The following is an 18,872-nucleotide window of genomic DNA, read 5'->3' as shown; positions in this document are numbered from 1 at the left end:
CTACGTATCTGGAAGTTTCAGGAAATCTAGGAGTTTCTTAGAAATTCAATAAAGTAGTGAGCTCCCTGAGGCAGGTAGTCCGCCTTGTCATTCTGTGTCCTCATCTCCTAACATGATGCCAGGCACAGAGAGAAGACACTTAATGCTATTTGATGAATTAATGCATGAAAGAAATGGATGAATGCCCAAAACCAAGATTTCACATTTTGATATTGTCTGCGTTTAGTCTAGCTTCTGTCTCAATTTGGCATTGCATCCGCACTCAAATACGATCCTATCAAAATAGAGGAAAATGATAAAACATAAGAAAACTATTTGTAAGGTCTTTAATAATTCCAAGAACCAAGAAAAGAACAGATTAGAAAAATTGGCAAGAGCACACTTATGTATTTATATGTTTGTGACAGGGTAGTGTGTGCTAGTGTTAAAATTATTATTTCTTGCTGTATACCTTGTGCTTGTAATTTGGAGGCTAATGCATATGCAATTTCTTGGAAAAGAGGTCTTTAGAGTCCCAATTGTCAGGAAATAAGTTGCTTTCTTTGTCTTTAATGAGTGAGATCTTCGTAAAAGGGAAAAACACAATTGTTTAAAGAGAAAAATAAGTATATCAAATCATGGTTGTTACAATTTTTTAAATCCCAAATTGCTTTCTAAATCAAAGGTAGAACCATTTATTTTAATGGAAAGCTCTTGGAAAAATCTTAGGAGTTAATAATCAAGTTAATGTAGCAATTCTAAAGCTCATTGATTGATTTGCATTTATTTTAATAAGTTTTACTACATGCATAATGCACAAGTGAGGGGTATTATAATCTTGGCAGTCACTTGTCTTGTGTAGGAACCACAAAATGGGAAATGTCATTCACATGTAACAAACGATTTTTATTAAAAAATGTCGAGTGTCATGAGACTGCCTCTATTTCTGGGAAAGGTTTTGGTACATTTAGAAGCAATCTTTCTATCTGAATCAATCTTTGAAACAATGACAAAATTAAAATTGTATCTATTAACTGCCTGAATGCACCCGATTTAATGAATTTTTCCTAAATGATAAATTCTGTACTATTAGAATTATAGGAAAACAAGTAACTGAGGCTTTGCAAATATACGAACATATATGACATTCATAACTCTTGGGTGACAGATCAATTGTTTACTGCATTTACACATTCTTTACATAATCAGGGCTCCTAATGAAGTGAAAATGAACTTTCTGTGCTTGACATTTGGATGAACATTTGGTGGGGAAAATCATACCTTTTCCTTAAGCCTCTCTCATACATATTTACAAACAGGTGCTCTGTAGATGTACTTCCAAGGAATTTGCTCTCACACTTGCCTGCTGTGCACGGAGTTGGGACATGGTTGGGTCTGCAAGATGAAACAAATGAATGCCAAGATTTTAGTTAATGTCCTTCTATGACTTCTCAACACCGTCCCCCGCCCTCATCACCAATTTGAGTTAAAGTTCAACTATTCGGGTTTTGAGTGCAGCACAGTGAGACTATGATTGATACCACTGGACTCAGAAACTGTGCTTTGCTACTGGGTCAGGCAGCCAGGCAAGAGGAAAACAGTGCCAACCCTATTATAAAATTCCTGCCTGTTAGCGTAGCACTGGAAGCTGCCAACACAGTGTAGCAGAGAAGGCAGATTTTTGTGTTGTTTACTTTTTATGGAATCAGGATGCCTTGAATCAAAGACAGCCTATTGGATCTTCTACTAAGGATCTTCCTCTATTAAGAGAACCTTGTCTAAATGTCTCCCAGTAGAGTCCTCTATAGGGTAACTCATTTGACCTTTAAAGACCATCTCTACTGGATGGCTGGTTTTTATAGCTCCTCTAAGGAGGATTTAGTCTATTTGTTGTAGTATATTGCCAGTAAACATTTATTATTTCAGTGGATCTGTCCCACTTAAGTGGCCCTTGTAAATACTCACAACCCATCATTCCAGCTCTTGGTTGAGACTTGGAGCTGATAAGGCCACAATTATTGTTGCTTCCTGCCTGAGTATATGTCCACCGTGAGAGATGTGTGGTTAAATCAGTGAGCCAACCATGAATCTTAATAGCTTAGGAAATATTCATCAGAACACTTTTCTCTTCTGACTTCTGTAGTACGAGGCAGGCTTTATGAGGGAGTGGAAAAAACCACTCTGTGTTGAGGCCCCTATGGACTGTAGCCACCCACAGGAAGATCTCTGCATGAAACACAAGGCCAAAATTATGAGCAACTGCATAGCTCACCAGAGTGATCATTTGATTTGCTGACGTAAAGCTGTGTTTATACATTCTGGCTAAGATAACCCAATTGTCAGTAACACCAATAACAATAAAAAAATCAAGTGTTCCTAGAAAGGTGTACTTTTTTTTTTTCATCTAAAGATTAGCGTTCGATGAAGCTGTTATAATCCTTAAGAGCACCATCATATTGTCTCTCTCCCTTCTCGCCTCTGACTTCTGTGGCTGCAGGAACCATAACCAGCGCATTTGCGCTAGTGCCTTGCTAGTCAGGCACTTGGTAGCACTTCAGAAATATCTGCTGCATGAATGAACGTTAAGTGAGAATTCTCTGCCATTAGGGCATCTCCAGGAACAATAGACAGCACTTTCCCTCTACGTGACTGAGGCAGGCCAAATACTTTTGCCTTAGAAGTTCAGTTGGAGAATCAGCATATGATGTATCCTTTCTCAGTTCCTCTGAGTCACCTGACATTTGCATCTGTCGGTGTTCTCTGTTTCTTTACCATTCCTCAGGATTTGGGAGGGTCCTGATCTGAGCCCAGCATCTATGTGGGTTTGTACATCACTAGTGTTCTCCAGGCTCTGTTCTGTCTTCTTGGGGCTTCTGTACACACCTACCTCTTTTAGACAACCGTGACCACTCTGTGTTGGTCATTGCTGGATTATTCATCTGTCTTCCCCTCGGACTGTGCGCCCCATGAGGCAGGGGTCTGGCTTTCTTCTCTATCCCAGGGACCTAACAGTGTGCTTGACCCACCGTGGGCTTGTGTGGATGTTTACAGACTGAATGAGTGAATGAATTAATTAAAGAAATGAATAAAGAAAATGAATGTGTCTGTAGTTAGATCGTCTTTTTTAAAAAAAAGCCTTTTAATTGTATATATTTAAGGTAAACATCTTACAGGTTATGTATAGATACTACAGTGAAGCAAATTCACATATCTATCATCTCACAGTTACCCAATTTTTTGTTTGTTTGTTTTTTGTGGCAAGAGGAGCTAAAATCTACTCATTTAGCATGAATCCCATGTACAGTAATACAATGCGGTTTTATTACCTATAGTCCTCATCTTGCACCTTGGATCTCTAGATTTGTTTGTGTAGTTAGATCATTGTTAGGTACTTGTTTTCAGATGGTGGCTGGAAGTGTGAAAGCCTGTGGCACAGGGCACAGGCTGCGGTCATTAGCACGTCACTAAGATGTGTCATTTGGTCCTGACCACTCTTGATGTGGTGTCTTACCAGAAGAGCTCAAAAATAAAGTAAAAAACGAGGTTTACAGAGGTGTAGCACTGCAAATGAGTACTATACCGGCTGTATAAATTACCAAAATCCTACAGGCACAGAGTTTTAAATAGATTAGAGCAGCCCTGGTAGTTAAGTCAAAAAATTTGAACGGCCTTTAAAATGCAGCCTGTGCCCATGGGTTCGTGGCTGCAGGATTGCTCTCTGTGGTGTCGCTGTGGGGCGAGAGGCTTGAAAAGCTCAGGGGACTGAATAAGATGAGGGTTAAATAATATGTAAGACGAAATAGTTTTCAGAACACATAATTGTATGATTTTAAAGCAAAGAGTGATTTAACATTTTAAATAAAAGTTGTACACATGGTATCAAGTGAGACTAGTACCAAGAATATAATGTGGTATGTCTGATTCTCCCCATGTTAATCTGGGTGCTATACTTATATCTCAATTCCGTGATAGAAATCACCTTTAAATACTGTCTATTGGACTGCCACCTACTGTGTAAAATGATGATAAATTTAGCTCACTTATACTCCTCCCTTTTTTCCTGCCAGTATTTCATAATGACATCATTCTTTTCAGTTCTTGTGTTGGCCAGTGCTGTCATCTTCAATGATTTCCTTGCATTTCCCTTTCTTTTGGATTGAAGGATTTCTACTGCAGGCCACACTTTCTCCCTCCTCCTCAGATCTCATCTTTGCCTGTTTCTCTTTTACTTTTTTCTTGCCATGGAAGTAAATGAATAGTGACACTCTGTCCTGCAGGGAGGAGTTTTAAAGGTTATTTTAAAGGGGAAATGGAAAACTGAAGACATTAAGTGACTTGTGTAAAGTCTCTTAGCTGGTTAATATTAAAGCTTGGGCTAAGAGTCAGGGCGTTTGACTCCTAATCTAATGGGTTTTCTGTAGATAAACTCATTGACTTATTCATGAAATGTTTATCAAATGCTTATTCTCTACCATGCACTATAATAGGTACCAATGATACAAAAATAAGAAATGATCTCAAATCTCATACTTCATAGTGAAGTAAGAAAGACAGATGTGTAAACAAATCTAGGTTTCAATGCAATAATGTGCAAAGGAAGGTGTTATCTAATTATTTTTTTATCCCACAGGTCAGATAGTAGATAACCTTATATAACTATTAGAAGTGACAACTTTAATATGTTGAGGATACACTTATCATGTTTAAAAAATAAGTAAGACTTTCCTGATATATTTTCAGGGAAGTAATTTAAATAGTCTGTTTCAAGATCAAGAATGAAAGCAAATTTTTAAAATAAATTTATAATTATAAATTATATATGTTTTATGTGTGCAACATGTTTTTATGTGAAAAAGTAACAAAATATTCTTCATTTACCAATATAGGATTGTTTAGTATTTTGACTTCAAGTCTAAGGTTCATACATTTATTGTGGATTCTTTTTATGGTGACTTGTGGACTTTCTCCTTTCTCTCTCCCTTCCTCAGATTTTCATCACCGTGAATTGCCTGAGTACAGATTTCTCCTCCCAAAAAGGGGTGAAAGGACTTCCCTTGATGATTCAGATTGACACATACAGTTATAATAATCGTAGCAATAAACCCATTCATAGAGCTTATTGCCAGATCAAGGTCTTCTGCGACAAAGTGAGTAAAGATGACAGTTTGTCATAAAGGTATCTTTGCTATTAGATATTACTTTTGATGGCGTTTCCCTCTTGTCACCTTCCCTTGTCTAGTAGTGTCAAAATAATCACTTTATCCATCATAGTAGGTGTGGTAATCTTTTATTCTCTATTCCTGTTCAATATCTAGGGAGTCAACTGTACTTTTTTTTTCGTTAGTCATTTTTACTGCTTATTTTATGACCAATTGACATTGCACAGTGTCTTAATCAGACCAAGCTGCTATAACAAAATACTACAGACTGGGTGGCTTAAACAACAGAAATTTATTCTTCACAGTTGTAGAGGCTGGGAAGTCCAAGACCAAGGTGCCAGCCAGCTTGGTTTTCCAGTGAGGCCTCTTTCTGGCATGCAGACTCACTGTATCCTCACTGAGGGAGAGAGAAAGAACAAAAAAGCTCCCTGGTGTTTCTTCTTCTAAGGGCATTAACTCTATCATGAAGACCCTATGCTCGTGACCTCATCTAAACCTAATTACCTCTCCAAAATCTCACCTCCAGGTGCTATTACATTGGGGGTTAGAGTTTCAACATATGAATTGCGGTGGGGGAGCACAAACATTCAGTCCATAATACACTGTGCTTTAAGTCTGATTCAATTAGGTAGTTAAAATAGCAGATTAATAATCTTTACTGGGTATAGATGCTGTCCTAGAACATATCAATGCAACCTTTATTATTTTATGGGTTTAATGGAGCCTCATCTAGGACTTTTTGAAATGGAAATAGCACTTATAAAATAAGTTCATTAGTACACATGCACTCAGAAAACATGTACTTTGAGTCTTCCTGAACCCACCATAAAAGAGACAGATTTTAGAATAACAGAGCTTAAAATCCCATGATTAGGTGACAAGAGATACTCACAAGTCCCAAATATGAGTGGGACTAAGAATCAACAATATCAAGACCTGTGTGTTATCAGCATTTGTGAGGGAAAGTAATGGGGCCACTTGATGACCAGAGAGCTGGAAACCTACAGAATTGCCCAAGGCACACACTGGAGAGTGAGGTGGGCCTCTGAGATTGGGTGGGAGGGTACAGGTTCTGTGGGCTCCAATTTACTGGTGAATGCAGGAGGACTGCGAATTGAAATGCTTGGGGCTCTGTGAATTCTGAAAAGTTATAAACTGAAGTTCCCTTCTAGGACAAAGCCCTGCTCTGGGGGGAAAAAAACCCTGCTGTGAGTAAAATCCAAGTTGAGTTGGGAGAAAAGATGAAAAGGAAAAAGAAGGTCAAAATAAGAGTGAAGAAGATTGGAAAGGACACAGAGTAGGGAGATCTCAGAAAATACAAGATGATGTTTGTATCGCTTTGTGAACACACCAGAAGAGGGAGCATGAGAGCCGTGAAGCTAGACTAACTAACCATACTCACTCATTTCCTTTAAAAATGACAAACAGAAAAGAAAAACCGGTTGAATTCCACACAGTGTTTCATGAAAATGGAGACTAGGATCAGAAGGAATGCATACCAGAAAGACATGCCCACAAACCAGGTGAAAACTATAGCCTCATATTTCAAAATGAGCTAAATGGAATTAAAGAAATAATAGAAGTTGTGAAGATCAACCTAAATCACAATTTGAAAAAATATCAGATGTGAGATGTTTGGAAAATAGAATGATTTCAAAAGGGATCTGATGGAACTCAGGAAAGAATTTAGAAATAAAACATTACAATATATCAGAATAAAGACTATACTAGAAGCAACACAAGAGTGAATAAATATAAAAGATAATACCTTAAGAAAATACAAGTTGGAAAAGACCAAAATGTAAAAATCAGAAGAAATGAAAAAACAGATGTGAAAGAAAATACAGATAAAAAAGAGAGATAAAGAAGATCCAATATACATATAATAGGAATCTTTGAGCAAAATAATAATAATTTAAAAAACAGAACAAATACTAGAAATGATGAATCAGGAAAACCAGAAATAGAAAGCATTCATAAACACCCTGCTATACACTCGGGAACACTGATCCAGGATAACCACTACCAAATAGTTAAGCTATTGGACTTTTTTGAAAAAAGAAAAAAATATTCTTTGGGCATCTAAGTAAAGTAAATAAAATAAATATTAATCACTTATAAGGGAGCTTTTGCCAGCCAACTTTTCAACAACACCACCTTGTCATAAGACAATGATATTTAAGGTAATCATGTAAAGAAAATGTGAGTCATGGATTTTCTATCCAGCCAACTTGAGTGTCAAGCGTAAAGACAAGCGTACAAACAAAACCATACAGAACAAACAAGACAAACAAAAATCCAGGGAATATTTCTTCTTGGGAACTCTAATGGAGAACCCATTTTAAACAAGCAATATGACTGTAAAGACTTGATAAACGGACCGAGGGTGCCATTCAGTATACATCTAATCCTAAATGATGGGAGAGACAGGAGGGTGATGTGTCCTGACAATGTAGGCACAGTGCATTTATTTAAAAATTGGGGAGGATGAGGAGGGTATATATTCCAAAAAAAAAGCTGACTAATTGTTTATAGGTATTAACTGTTAGTGAAAGGATACTGTTTCATATTAGATGTTGGGGAGAGAGAAGAAGGGGAAAAGAGGTTAGTAGCTAATTCACGTTTGCCCATTACTCATAAAGGTGCTGCAGTCAGTATTAAAGGTCTACTGTGCTATTAAAAAGTCTGAGAGTTCTGGCTTAGCAGTAACAGAGCAGACGGACATAGGCTCCCATGAGCAGAAAGCAGCAACAGAAAGCAGAGATGATCATCAGAGGACAGAAGGAAAACGCATTAACTGGAACTGCACACAGCTTTGGCACATGTAGCACAGAGGAAAATATCCCTAAAATCTCAATAGCCTTCCCGGCCAGGATGATTTCTGTGGGTGCCAATCATCCAGCCATCTGAGCAGCACAGCAATCTGAGGGACAGTCAGGCAGTTTCCATGATATAGATGCCTGTGAAGTCACCAGGCCCCGTAGTCATGTAGAAACGATGAGAAAATGGTGGGGCAGAGAGCCTAAGTAACTTGCCCAGAGTCACACAGCGAAATGTAGGGGAGCTGGGTGGAAATACAGTTCCAATCCCAAATTCATACTCCTTGAATTGAAAAGTAACTTTATACATAAAATACCAAAATGGCAACTGGCAATTCAAAACCTCAACAAAGAGCCAAGGTAGCCTTTAAAAACAAAACAACCAAAAAAATCAGTTTATATCTTTAATTTAGCATATTAAATATTAAGGAAACATTTTCAAATGGTGTACAACATGGACTTTTTAAAAGTACAAATAAGAAAGCTTGTAAGTGATTTGAATTCTTTTACTTTATTCCAGATATTCCAAGGGAGATTGTAAACTCTCCCTCCATGAATTAAAGAATGGGATGGAAGGACCAGGCAATCCATTTATCTTCACCCTGGTAGTTGGAATTGAAAGTGGGAGAGAGGGCTTAAATTGCTCATACAATTATTTTATATTTAAGTGTTGACATAATAAATACCAGAAAAAAGAGAGAAAATAATAGAAACATGCAGAATGCATGGAGAGTTATATTGTTATTCACCTATGTCCTAGAATAAGAGGGACTATGAGAAATTAAGAGGATTGTATGGGTTTCTCTAAAGATTCGTTTCCTGAAGTCATACTAAGGAGGTAATCTGCAGCAAAGAAAGAAATGGTTGGGAGAACCACTTACTTGTGTGATCATGTTTGCAAATATGTATAAATACTGGAAAGAATCATGTTAACAAACACTTTGCCAATCAGAAAATAGGTGGCATTTCCAATAACTCCTATTTTAAATATCAGCCTAATTAAATATCAGTGCTAGGTAGAAAAAAATGGTTGGAGAATGTGGGGTAAATGATCGGCATTTATTCCAACTATTAATAACTAGGATTGTCAAGAGTTCCTAGTGGGTAGTTAGTTGCATATCCTGATGTTAAGGGTTGGGGGTGGGGTGTCAGGAAACTCGTAAGGAGGAAATCTCAGGGGCTATGCAGGGCGGATTAACTGTTATTACTGTCAGTTTCTCCAATAAGCTAGATACAAAATCTTCTGCTCTAATTTGTCATCATGTTTGCAGCTCTAATTTCAAAACCCAGGCAAAACTCACCCCTGGGAGAGTAAAAAGAGAAATAAAAGTTTAATTTTTGTACTTTTCAAGTGGGTGTGTAAATGCAAATGCTTAACTTAAATTATCTTTTAAAGCAAAAGAGTTGAGAGCTATTCCATTTTAAAGCTGTGAATTTCCTAATCACAGTCTAGAGTTTTAAACAGATGGAATTCCGCACTATTTATAGCTCTCCAGCTTGATTTCTAATTAATACACCTGTGAGATTGATTGCAGATGAAAATAAAGGCCTTCTCTAATTTTTTTGATATTATGATACTTCTACTGAAATGAATATGTTTATGCATTAAAAATTCAGGATCTATTTATACATCTACCTATATAGACACCTATGTGTATATCTATGTATCTATATTTAATTATTTCCATAATCTTCCATGAAGATTTTGTGTTATTGCAAACAATAGCTATATATTGCAGAAACATTGAGAAATAGAGCCACATTTAAAAAACAAATTTAAGAGAAACTATTTAAGGGTGAAATAAAAAATGAAGATAGACGTCACCTCTCAATTGGTGGCAAAAGTGATCACAATATAGTTAAGAACTCTTCAGATAAGTTTTCCAAATTTAGCACTCTGTAGTGAACATTTAAGTGGGGGAAATTATTTTCAAAAGATACATTTAGTATTTGTAGCAAATTATACTCTTTTGGAACAACTAGACTTTTTTGCACTTTAATAAGGATAGAAAGAATATTTTCTAGAAGCTTCAGGTCACAAATAATCATAGGAAAGAGGAAAGAAATTTTTGGAAGGTCTTGTTCAAGGGAAGCTTTCTCCACCTTAATTGAATGTATCAAAGGTTCTCTGGATCATTGTGAAGCCCAAAGCTTTATTTTAGAAATAAGAACTGTGGTTCTTTCAAGAGTGGGTGCTGTCGGAATTGTTTTGTCACACTGATACCTGGGCATTTTGGACAGGAAACTTATACAGAAGTGGCACCAACACTATGCATTATAGAGACCTACTCTGTTTTATGCTAATCCTTTAGGTTTGTCATATCAAAGAATGCCTGAAAAATAAGCAAGTGACTTTCCTAACAATCTACATTGAACATACAGACATATTTGTTTTATTGCACTTTGCTTTATTGCGTTTTGCAGATAATGTGTTTTTTACAAATTGAAGGTTTGTGGCAACCTGGTGTCTGGCAGGTCTATCAGTGCCATTTTTTCCAGCAGTGTGTGCTTACTTCATGTCTCCATGTCTCGTTTTGATAATTATCACAATATTTCAAGCTTTTTCATTATTATTGTATCTAGTATGGTGATCTGTGATCAGTAATCATTGATGTTACTATTGTAGTTGTTTTGGGGACCCAGCAACTATGCTCCTAAAAGACAGAGAACTTAATTGATAAATGTCGTGTGTGTTCTAATTGTTCTACTAACTGGCTCTTCCCCTATCTCTCACTCTCTCTTTCTCAGGCCTCCCCCTATTCTCTGAGAAACAACAAAATTGAAATTAGGCCAATTAATATCCCTACAATGACCTATAAATGTTGAAGCAAAAGGAAGAGTTGCATGTCTTTCACTTTAAATCAAAAGCTAGAAAACGTTAAGCTTAGTGAGGAAAGCATGAACCTAAGATTGGCCAAAAGCTAGGCCTCTTTCACTATACAGCCAAGTTGTGAATGCAAAGGAAAAGTTCTTGAAGGAAATTAAATGTGCCCAGTGAACACATGAATGATAAGAAAGTCAAACAGACTTATTGTAGATATGGAGAAAGTTTTAGAGGTCTAGATACAAGATCAAACCTGCCACAACATTCTCTTAAGCCAAAGGCTAATCCAGAGCAAAGCCCTAACTCTCTTCAATTCTATGAAGGCTGAGAGAGGTGAGGAGGTTGCAGAAGAGCTTGAAGCCTTCAGAAATAGGTTCATGAGGTTTAAGGAAAGAATCTATCTCCATAACATAAAAGTGTAAGGTGAAGCAGCAAGTGCTGATGTAGAAGCTGCTACAAGTTATCCAGAAGGTCTAGCTACAATAACTGATGAAAGTGGCTGCACTAAACAACAGATTTTTTTCTAATTTTGAAAATTATTTTTAAATTTACTTCATGACCCCCTCTAACATGGTACTAAACAACAGATTTTTAATGTATATGAACAACCTTATATTGGAAGAAGATGCCATTTAGGACTTTAATTGCTAGGGAAGATAAGAGAATGCCTGGCTTCAAGGCTTCAAAGGACAGGCTGACTCTTTTGTTAGGGGCTAAGGTAGCTGGTGACTTTAAGTTGAAGCCAGTGCTCATTTACCATTCCTAAAGTCCAAGGGCCCAAGAATTATGCTATGTCTACTCTGCCTGTGTTCTATAAATAGAACAACTAAGCCTAGATGACATCACATCTGTTTATAGCATAGTTTATGGAGTATTTTAAGCCCACTGTTGAGACTTACTATTTAGAAAAAAAGATTCTTTTTAAAATATCACTGCTTATTGACAATGCACCCAGTTACCCAAGAGCTCTGATGGAGAGATACAAGGAGATTAATGTTGTTTTCATGCTGCTAACACAGCATCTATTCTGTAGGCCATAGATCAAGGAGTAATGTTGACTTTCAAGTCTTATTACTTAAGAAATACATTTTGTAAGGGTATAGCTGCCATAGGTAGTGATTCCTCTGATGTATCTGGGAAAAGTAAACTAGAAAACTTTCTAGAAAGGATTGACTAGTTGCCATTTGTGAGTCATGAAAGGAGGTCATAATATCAACCCTAACAGTAGTTTGGAAGAAGTTGATTCCAACCCTCCTGGATGACTTTGAGGGGTGCAAGACTTCATTGGAGGAAGTACCTGGCAAATATGGTGGAAATAGCAAAAGAACTAGAATTAGAAGTGGAGCCTGAAGATGTTAGTGAATTGCTGCTAACTTATGATCAAACTTGAATGGATGAGTTACTTCTTATCAATGGGCAAAGAAATTAGTTTCTGGTGATAAAATCTACTCCTGGACAAGATGCTGTGAACAATGTTGAAATGACACAAGGGATTTGGAATATTACATAAACTTAGTTGATAAAGCAGTGACAGGGTTTGAGAGGATTGACTCCAATTTTGAAAGAAGTTTTACTGTGGGTAAAATGCTACCAAATAGCACTGCATGCTACAGAGAAATCTTTCATGAAAGGAAGAGTCAATTGATGCAGAAAACTTCATTGTTGTCTTGTTTTAAGAAATTGCCACAGCCACCCCAACCTTCAGCAACCACCACCCTGATCAGTCAGCGGACATGAACACTGAGGCAAGAAGACCCCTACCATCACAAAGATTGTGACTTGCTGAAGGCTCAGATGATTGTTAGCATTTTTTAGCATTATTTTTTCTAATTAAAGTATGTACATTTTTTAGACATAATGCTATTGCATACTTAATATACTACAGTATAGTATAAAGATACAGTATAGTATATGCACTAGGAAACCAAAAAATTTATGTGACTCTCTTTATTGCTGTATTCGCTTTATTGTGGTGGTCTGGAACCAAGCCCACAATGTCCCCGAGGTATGCCTGTGTATAAATCTCGAAACAAATTAATTCTAGTCCTTTTCCTCATAGGAATAGTACAAAATAAAACATTAACTCAGAAATAAAATTGCTGGAGCAAACTTGGGGTATGTCTTGGGTTAGCTGTAATTTATATAGGTAGATAATAAATATCCAAATTTTATTTATATTAAATGTTATCCTGTACAGAGCTCTAAACACATAGAAAAATGCCTTATACATAAATATCCAATAAAAAAATATAGTTCCTATTACTATACAAACTTCAGTATTTTAAAGAGCCTTTTCTTATATTTCCCATCTATTTAAACAAGGTGATGTCTGTGCATTTAACACTTTATGTGTTTTCTAGACACAAAACTATACAAATCCTTAATATATCTTGAAGAGACTTCCAAAGCAGATATTTTTATATTTTATCTACCTATTTCCATGATCTATAAGTGTCAATGACAATTCAAAATCTCAGCTGAAGCACTATAAAATAATTACTCCCTTTGATATTACTAGTAAGTAAAATAATTACTTCCTTTGGTAGTTTTTTGATATAGAAATGTATATTTAAATTTTCTGGTTAAAATATTACAACTATCAAGTTCTAATATGTAAAGCTCTTAGAAATCACCCAGCACAGAGTAAATGCCATGTAAGTATTAGCTATTATTACTATTCTTCCAGAATTAGCTTAAAAGCCATCTCCTGTATAACACCTTCATTGACCACAAACCCTCACCATAGCCACAACTGGAAAGCTGCTGTTTCCAAAAAGCCAATTTGATAAGCAAAAAATACATCTCATTATTATAGTTCAAACCATTTATGTATCTTTTTCTGTGAATTGCGTATTTCATGACCCTTGTCCATTTTTCTATTAGTATGTCAGTTTTTTTAATTCAAATCATTACTGCTATGTTAAAGATTTAACATTTTGTGTGATATTTTATTTCACTTATTTTCAGCAATTTGTTCTTTGCCTTTTAATTGATTCTTTTGTTTTTGTATAGAGAAGGATTAAATTATTATATTGTTAAATCCATCTCTGGTGTATATGATGATTTGGGGGCAATTTCTAAAGTGTTAGAGGTTGCTGGCCAGTCTGTGCTTCACTGCTCCTTAAATATGCCACTGCAGTGGGCAACAGTTTAGTTGGGGGTATCGATCTGAATGTCACCTGTCTAGAGCGTTGTGAAAACACAGGTACAGATGGATTCTCCCACAGCAAGAATGGAGAGAGAGAAAGGAAAAGAAAACTGTGTTGGAATGTCTTTATTTGGAAGATGAGAAGAGGAAAATGAGTTAGCAAAGCTGACATAGAAGAATGCTCAAAGAAAAATGTTAATACAATTAGGGAATCATCTCAGGTCATGAAGAAAAGAGCTATAAGGTGATGGTCAATTGGTTAAGTACAACAGAATTTGACAATTTGGCAAGAAGAGCCAATAAAAAAAGTCAAATTATAAGGAACAGAGGAGCAAAAAGGAATTGAATACACCAAACTTTTGAATGAGCAACATCTCGAAGAACATACAAAAATACTGAAACAAAAACAAAAATCGTACTCGTTTGCACAAAGTGATCGTGCATCTTGTGTGGTTTCCTTATGCACTCCCTTATTTCCACCACTGTAATGATTTTTTAAAGTTCCATAGCAACAAGCAAGGGGAAAATTTTACAGAGAACTCACACTCAACTTTAAAGCCCTCTTCATGCCTAGGAATAAATTTAATGGGTCAATGCTTCATCTTCTGACATTTTATTATAATCAGTAAAGTTACTTAATGGGCTTCAGAGGGTTAGGGAACTGGGCCTGTTCTTTCCATATGGATTCAAAACTGAAGTTCTTTAAATAGGCAAGATACCAAAAAAAGAGAAAACATGGGAGAGGTGGGATCTCTTGCAGGTCAGAAATGTAGTGTAGATTCATGAGTGGTCTTTGCTTTCAGAGCTGAAGCTTGACCTTGACGGAGGGACGAAAATGGGACTGCCTGGCCTCCTCTTCCCTTGTATTGTTTCATACCTGCATGACTTTTATGTGTGACAGTATTTTTGCATGCCTTGGTAACATACCTGGCATTGTCTGTATTTGCTTTTTCCCTGGCAGGGAGCAGAAAGAAAAATCAGAGACGAAGAGAGGAAGCAGAACAGGAAGAAAGGAAAAGGCCAGGCCTCCCAAACCCAATGCAATAACTGTGAGTTTCACAGAGACTGACTTTGCTTTCTGAGGGGAAGACTCAGCTGGGCTGGGTCCACTGGGTCTACCTGGGGAAACAGGTAGAAAGAAGTGAGTTGCAGGTAAAACTGTATGTGCAAGGCATGGTTTGCTTTCCCCTGGCAGTGGAGACAGGGTGATTATCTGCGTGAAAAGCAAACAGAATCATGTGCGTAGCGCGTTTGAGCTAGGAAGGACTTTGTAATGTCATGGAGACCAACATCCTCCTACAGGCAAGGTATCTTGGGTGCACAGAGGGACAGGAGGGTATGAGGGGACCTAAGCTCCACTTAAGAATGTTTACTTGAAGTCCATGCTCTTTCTGTTGGTTTGGCTGGGGTGGGAGGTGTTAAAATGTGTTCACATCTATGGTATTTGGAAAGCTTCATAGGAGAAAAACGTGAATTTTAGTTGGTACTAAGACTTACAGTTGAGGGTTCTTAGTCATGTATAACGCTCTTGTTTATGGGTTTTGTGATCCTGTCCAGCCTCTGATGGGAAGTTGGCTGCCATACCCTTACAGAAGAAGAGTGACATCACCTACTTCAAAACCATGCCCGATCTGCACTCACAGCCTGTTCTCTTCATACCTGACGTTCACTTCGCAAACCTGCAGAGGACCGGACAGGTATGACCTACCCGCTAACATCCACTTGCCATCCGTCCACAGGGCTGGTAGGGCCTAAGACAGAAGCACTTCAGGCAGTGTTGACCTTAAAAGATAAAACCCACCTTCCATTCACCGGAAGAAAAGTCAGTCATTCCCTACAGTAAATGGATTTTTATAGAAAGGAATATTTCAGAAGAGGAAACTGACTTACTAAGGGGAAAAAGAGAGTGAGCTGATATTAGTAAAGTATTGACAAAGCAATGAAAGAGGGAGAAAATAAGAAGGCTGATAACCTGTAAAAGTTTTGTTAGCTTTGTCATGGCAGAATTATCCTGATGCAATAGAGCGCCACCTAATGGTGGGAAATTGAGCTGCACCTATAACTTCATAAAGTTACACAAGGTGAAAGAAAAATTTAGATTAAGTAAAATTCTATCAACAATTTTTCCCTTAGTAAATGAACAGTTCCCATTGAATAGTAAATCATTTCACATAAAAAGAAAAATGGGATTGTAGACAAGCCCCCCTTAAAAAAATAATTCCTATCTTCTAGGTATATCTACAAGTGAAATGAAAAATCTAGTATTAAACTAACATAAATGTCCAATAATTAACTCATTATGGTAGCTCAAGTTGATGGAATATTATGCATTCACTAAAATTTTAATTATGAAAACTATGTAGCAACATGGGAACTAGTTATAATAATGTTCAATGGGGAAAAAAGTATAATAGCAATTTGTGTTTATACTGTGATCCCAAAGATTTAACTGGATTTGAAGGGAACAAGAACAATGAGATATGGCTGATTATTTTCCTTTTGTCTTTAGTGTTATTTCTTTTACGTGATAAATTAAAATTGTGTGAAGAAAAGAAAAAAAATAATTATTTCCCTAGCATTAGCCATAATTTTCTTCCACCAAACCAGTCGGGTCTTAATGAATTTTGCATTGATTGGTTTTCTTTTCAACCCAAAGTCCTTTGAGGAAACATCTGTTTTGAGAAATAGGGGTATACTGACACATTCAAGTGTTTCTTACATCCTAAGTGTGCAGACACTCATTGGAATTGACCTCAGCCTAGAAAGAGGAATCAATACTGGCTTCACTCTCTCTCTCTGGAGGATATTTCGTCCCCTGGCATTCAGTGTGATGTTTCATTATATGTATGAGACAAAACAGTTATACAACCAGGGCTTTTTCTTTGCTATTCATGACACAACATGGTAATAAAGTACCCGTAGCTTTTTCTCAGAACACATTTTCACTAAAAATTAATTTAGCATTTGTATCTTGTCTTACTTGTTTGATATAACCAGAGACACACAGAGGAAAGGAAGAGTTTTATAATTTATCAAGATAGGCGTGCCAGCTCCTAATTTTTTTTTTTTAATTCCCAAAAACATGGTGGTGATTTGTGTGGGCATTTCACGGAGCTAGGTTTCCACACCTTCCAGAAGAGGGGATAATTGAGTTAAATTGTTCTTGCTGTTTAGTTTACTGTCAGGATTCTGGCTTCAGTTCTGTGTCAACACTGACAACCTGACTTGCTCGCTTGGCAAGATTTCGCCAGAATGTATAAAGCTGTAAATGAATCTTAAGAGGAAAAGTGGGCCGCTCGTGACCACCCGTCCTCTGGCCTCTCTTGCCCCCTGGATGTCACGAGCCTGGCTTGCAGCCTGAGGCAGATTCAGAAGGAAAGTGCAGCCTTTACAGGTTGTTGGTTTCAGCAGCTGCAAAGCAGCCCAATCAGTGTCCCCCTGGGCCACCAGTGAAGTTTATCCTGCTATCTGGAGGCCACCCTCACAGAGCCCTCAGGCTGCCCCGTGGCCTTGGATTCAGAGTTGAGGGGGTTGGTGGGGACATCTGCCCTGAGCTCCTGGTAACAAAGGAACACACTCAGCTGTGCCCTAGAACAACCCGTGAATATCCTGTGGTTGATCAAAATAATATCAAAGGGTTGCTGCCCTTTGATATCATTCTGTTGTTCTCAATTATACCATGTTACTGTCAAGAATTGTGAAAGGTCCAAGGTTTTACCTATTTGTAATCTAACAAATTTAGCCTATTCCAAGTTCATGGATGCTGGAAGAAGACATGAGACTCCTGGGTCAGAGCCAAAGGACTTTATTACTGATAACACAGCAAGCAGCAGAAACTTGATGTTCACATCAGCTCCCCTTGCACTTCAAGTCCAAGAGGACTGACGCAAAAGGGCCTGGGCAGATGCTTTGCATATAGTGAGTGTGTGTCACAGTGAGGAATCCCGAGCTGATGAGGCAACAATCTTTTAAGAGGGCTGCTGGAACACCTCCCCAACCCTGGTTTCAGACATAGACATTATTTTTCTTATACTGGTTAGGTACGTTGGGAGGCTGAGGCAAGAGGATTGCTTGTGGCCAGGAGTTTGAGACTGGCCTGGGTATCATAGTGAGACCCTGTCTCTACAAAAAATATTTAAAAATAGCTGGGTATGGTGGTGCATGCCTGTAGTCCTAGGTATTCAGAAGGCTGAAGCAGGAGGATCACTTGAGCCCAGGAGTTGGAAGCTGCAGTAAACTATGATCACACCACTGCACTCTAACCTGGGTGACATATCCAGACCCTGTCTCTTTAATAACAAAACAAACAAAAATGTTAAAAGAAATATATATATATATATACTGGTTAGGTGACACATCTGCATTTGGCCATGGGAGTCAACTTAACTAAAGGAAAGGAGCTTGGGCATTGTCTGGCTGAGGCTTTTAAGGCTGCCTTTTCTCAGAAGAGCTGGGAGATCCTTCCAAAGGGAGGAGAGAAGAAGCAGTTCCATGTCTTAGAACTGGGGATGGGGCAGGGATGGGCCGACTTTGACCTGTAAAACAAGACTCTGCAGTGGCAGGTCAAAGGATAGGGCTGGTTTACCTTAATGAGTGGCAGGGAAAGGGGAGAGACGCAAGCGGTGGTGTGCAGCTCAGAAACCACTGGGGCCTGAGTCTTGCTAGAATCAGCTGCATTGCAGCTCTGCACGGCTGCAGGTCAGCAGGCCTATAGTTCTCATGGTCAGTGAGACACCCCTGAGCCATGCTTAAAGCACATCGGCTATGGGGCAGCAGTTCCTACTCACCCAAGGACACGGCCGGGGAGTAGGGATTTTCACTGCTAGTCCACATGTCCCCCACTCCTCCCATTATGTCATTGGTTTGTCTGTGGGTTGGAATAGTCTTCAGACAATTATCAAAAACTAATGTGGGGGAATAATCCAATGTGTAGGAGCTATGGA

General features: G+C 37.9%; 1 protein-coding gene across 6 annotated transcripts in view; it reads left to right on the top strand.

Annotated features, from left to right (window-relative positions):
• The window catches only part of GRHL2 (grainyhead like transcription factor 2), a 159,641-nt gene that overhangs the window by 104,904 nt on the left and 35,865 nt on the right, over nucleotides 1-18,872 (top strand). For all 6 annotated transcript variants that reach the window (XM_045561934.1, XM_045561933.1, XM_045561930.1 and 3 more), the window contains 3 exons: nucleotides 4,968-5,126; nucleotides 14,891-14,978; nucleotides 15,487-15,626. In XM_045561934.1, coding sequence (XP_045417890.1) covers nucleotides 4,968-5,126; nucleotides 14,891-14,978; nucleotides 15,487-15,626 — 387 coding nt within the window. The remainder of the gene's footprint in view (nucleotides 1-4,967; nucleotides 5,127-14,890; nucleotides 14,979-15,486; nucleotides 15,627-18,872) is intronic.

The sequence above is a fragment of the Lemur catta genome, chromosome 9 (assembly GCF_020740605.2).
Source record: "Lemur catta isolate mLemCat1 chromosome 9, mLemCat1.pri, whole genome shotgun sequence".
Taxonomy (NCBI): Eukaryota; Metazoa; Chordata; class Mammalia; order Primates; family Lemuridae; genus Lemur; species Lemur catta.
Note: the sequence above shows the minus strand (reverse complement) of the source record. Positions and strands in the feature narration are given on the sequence as shown.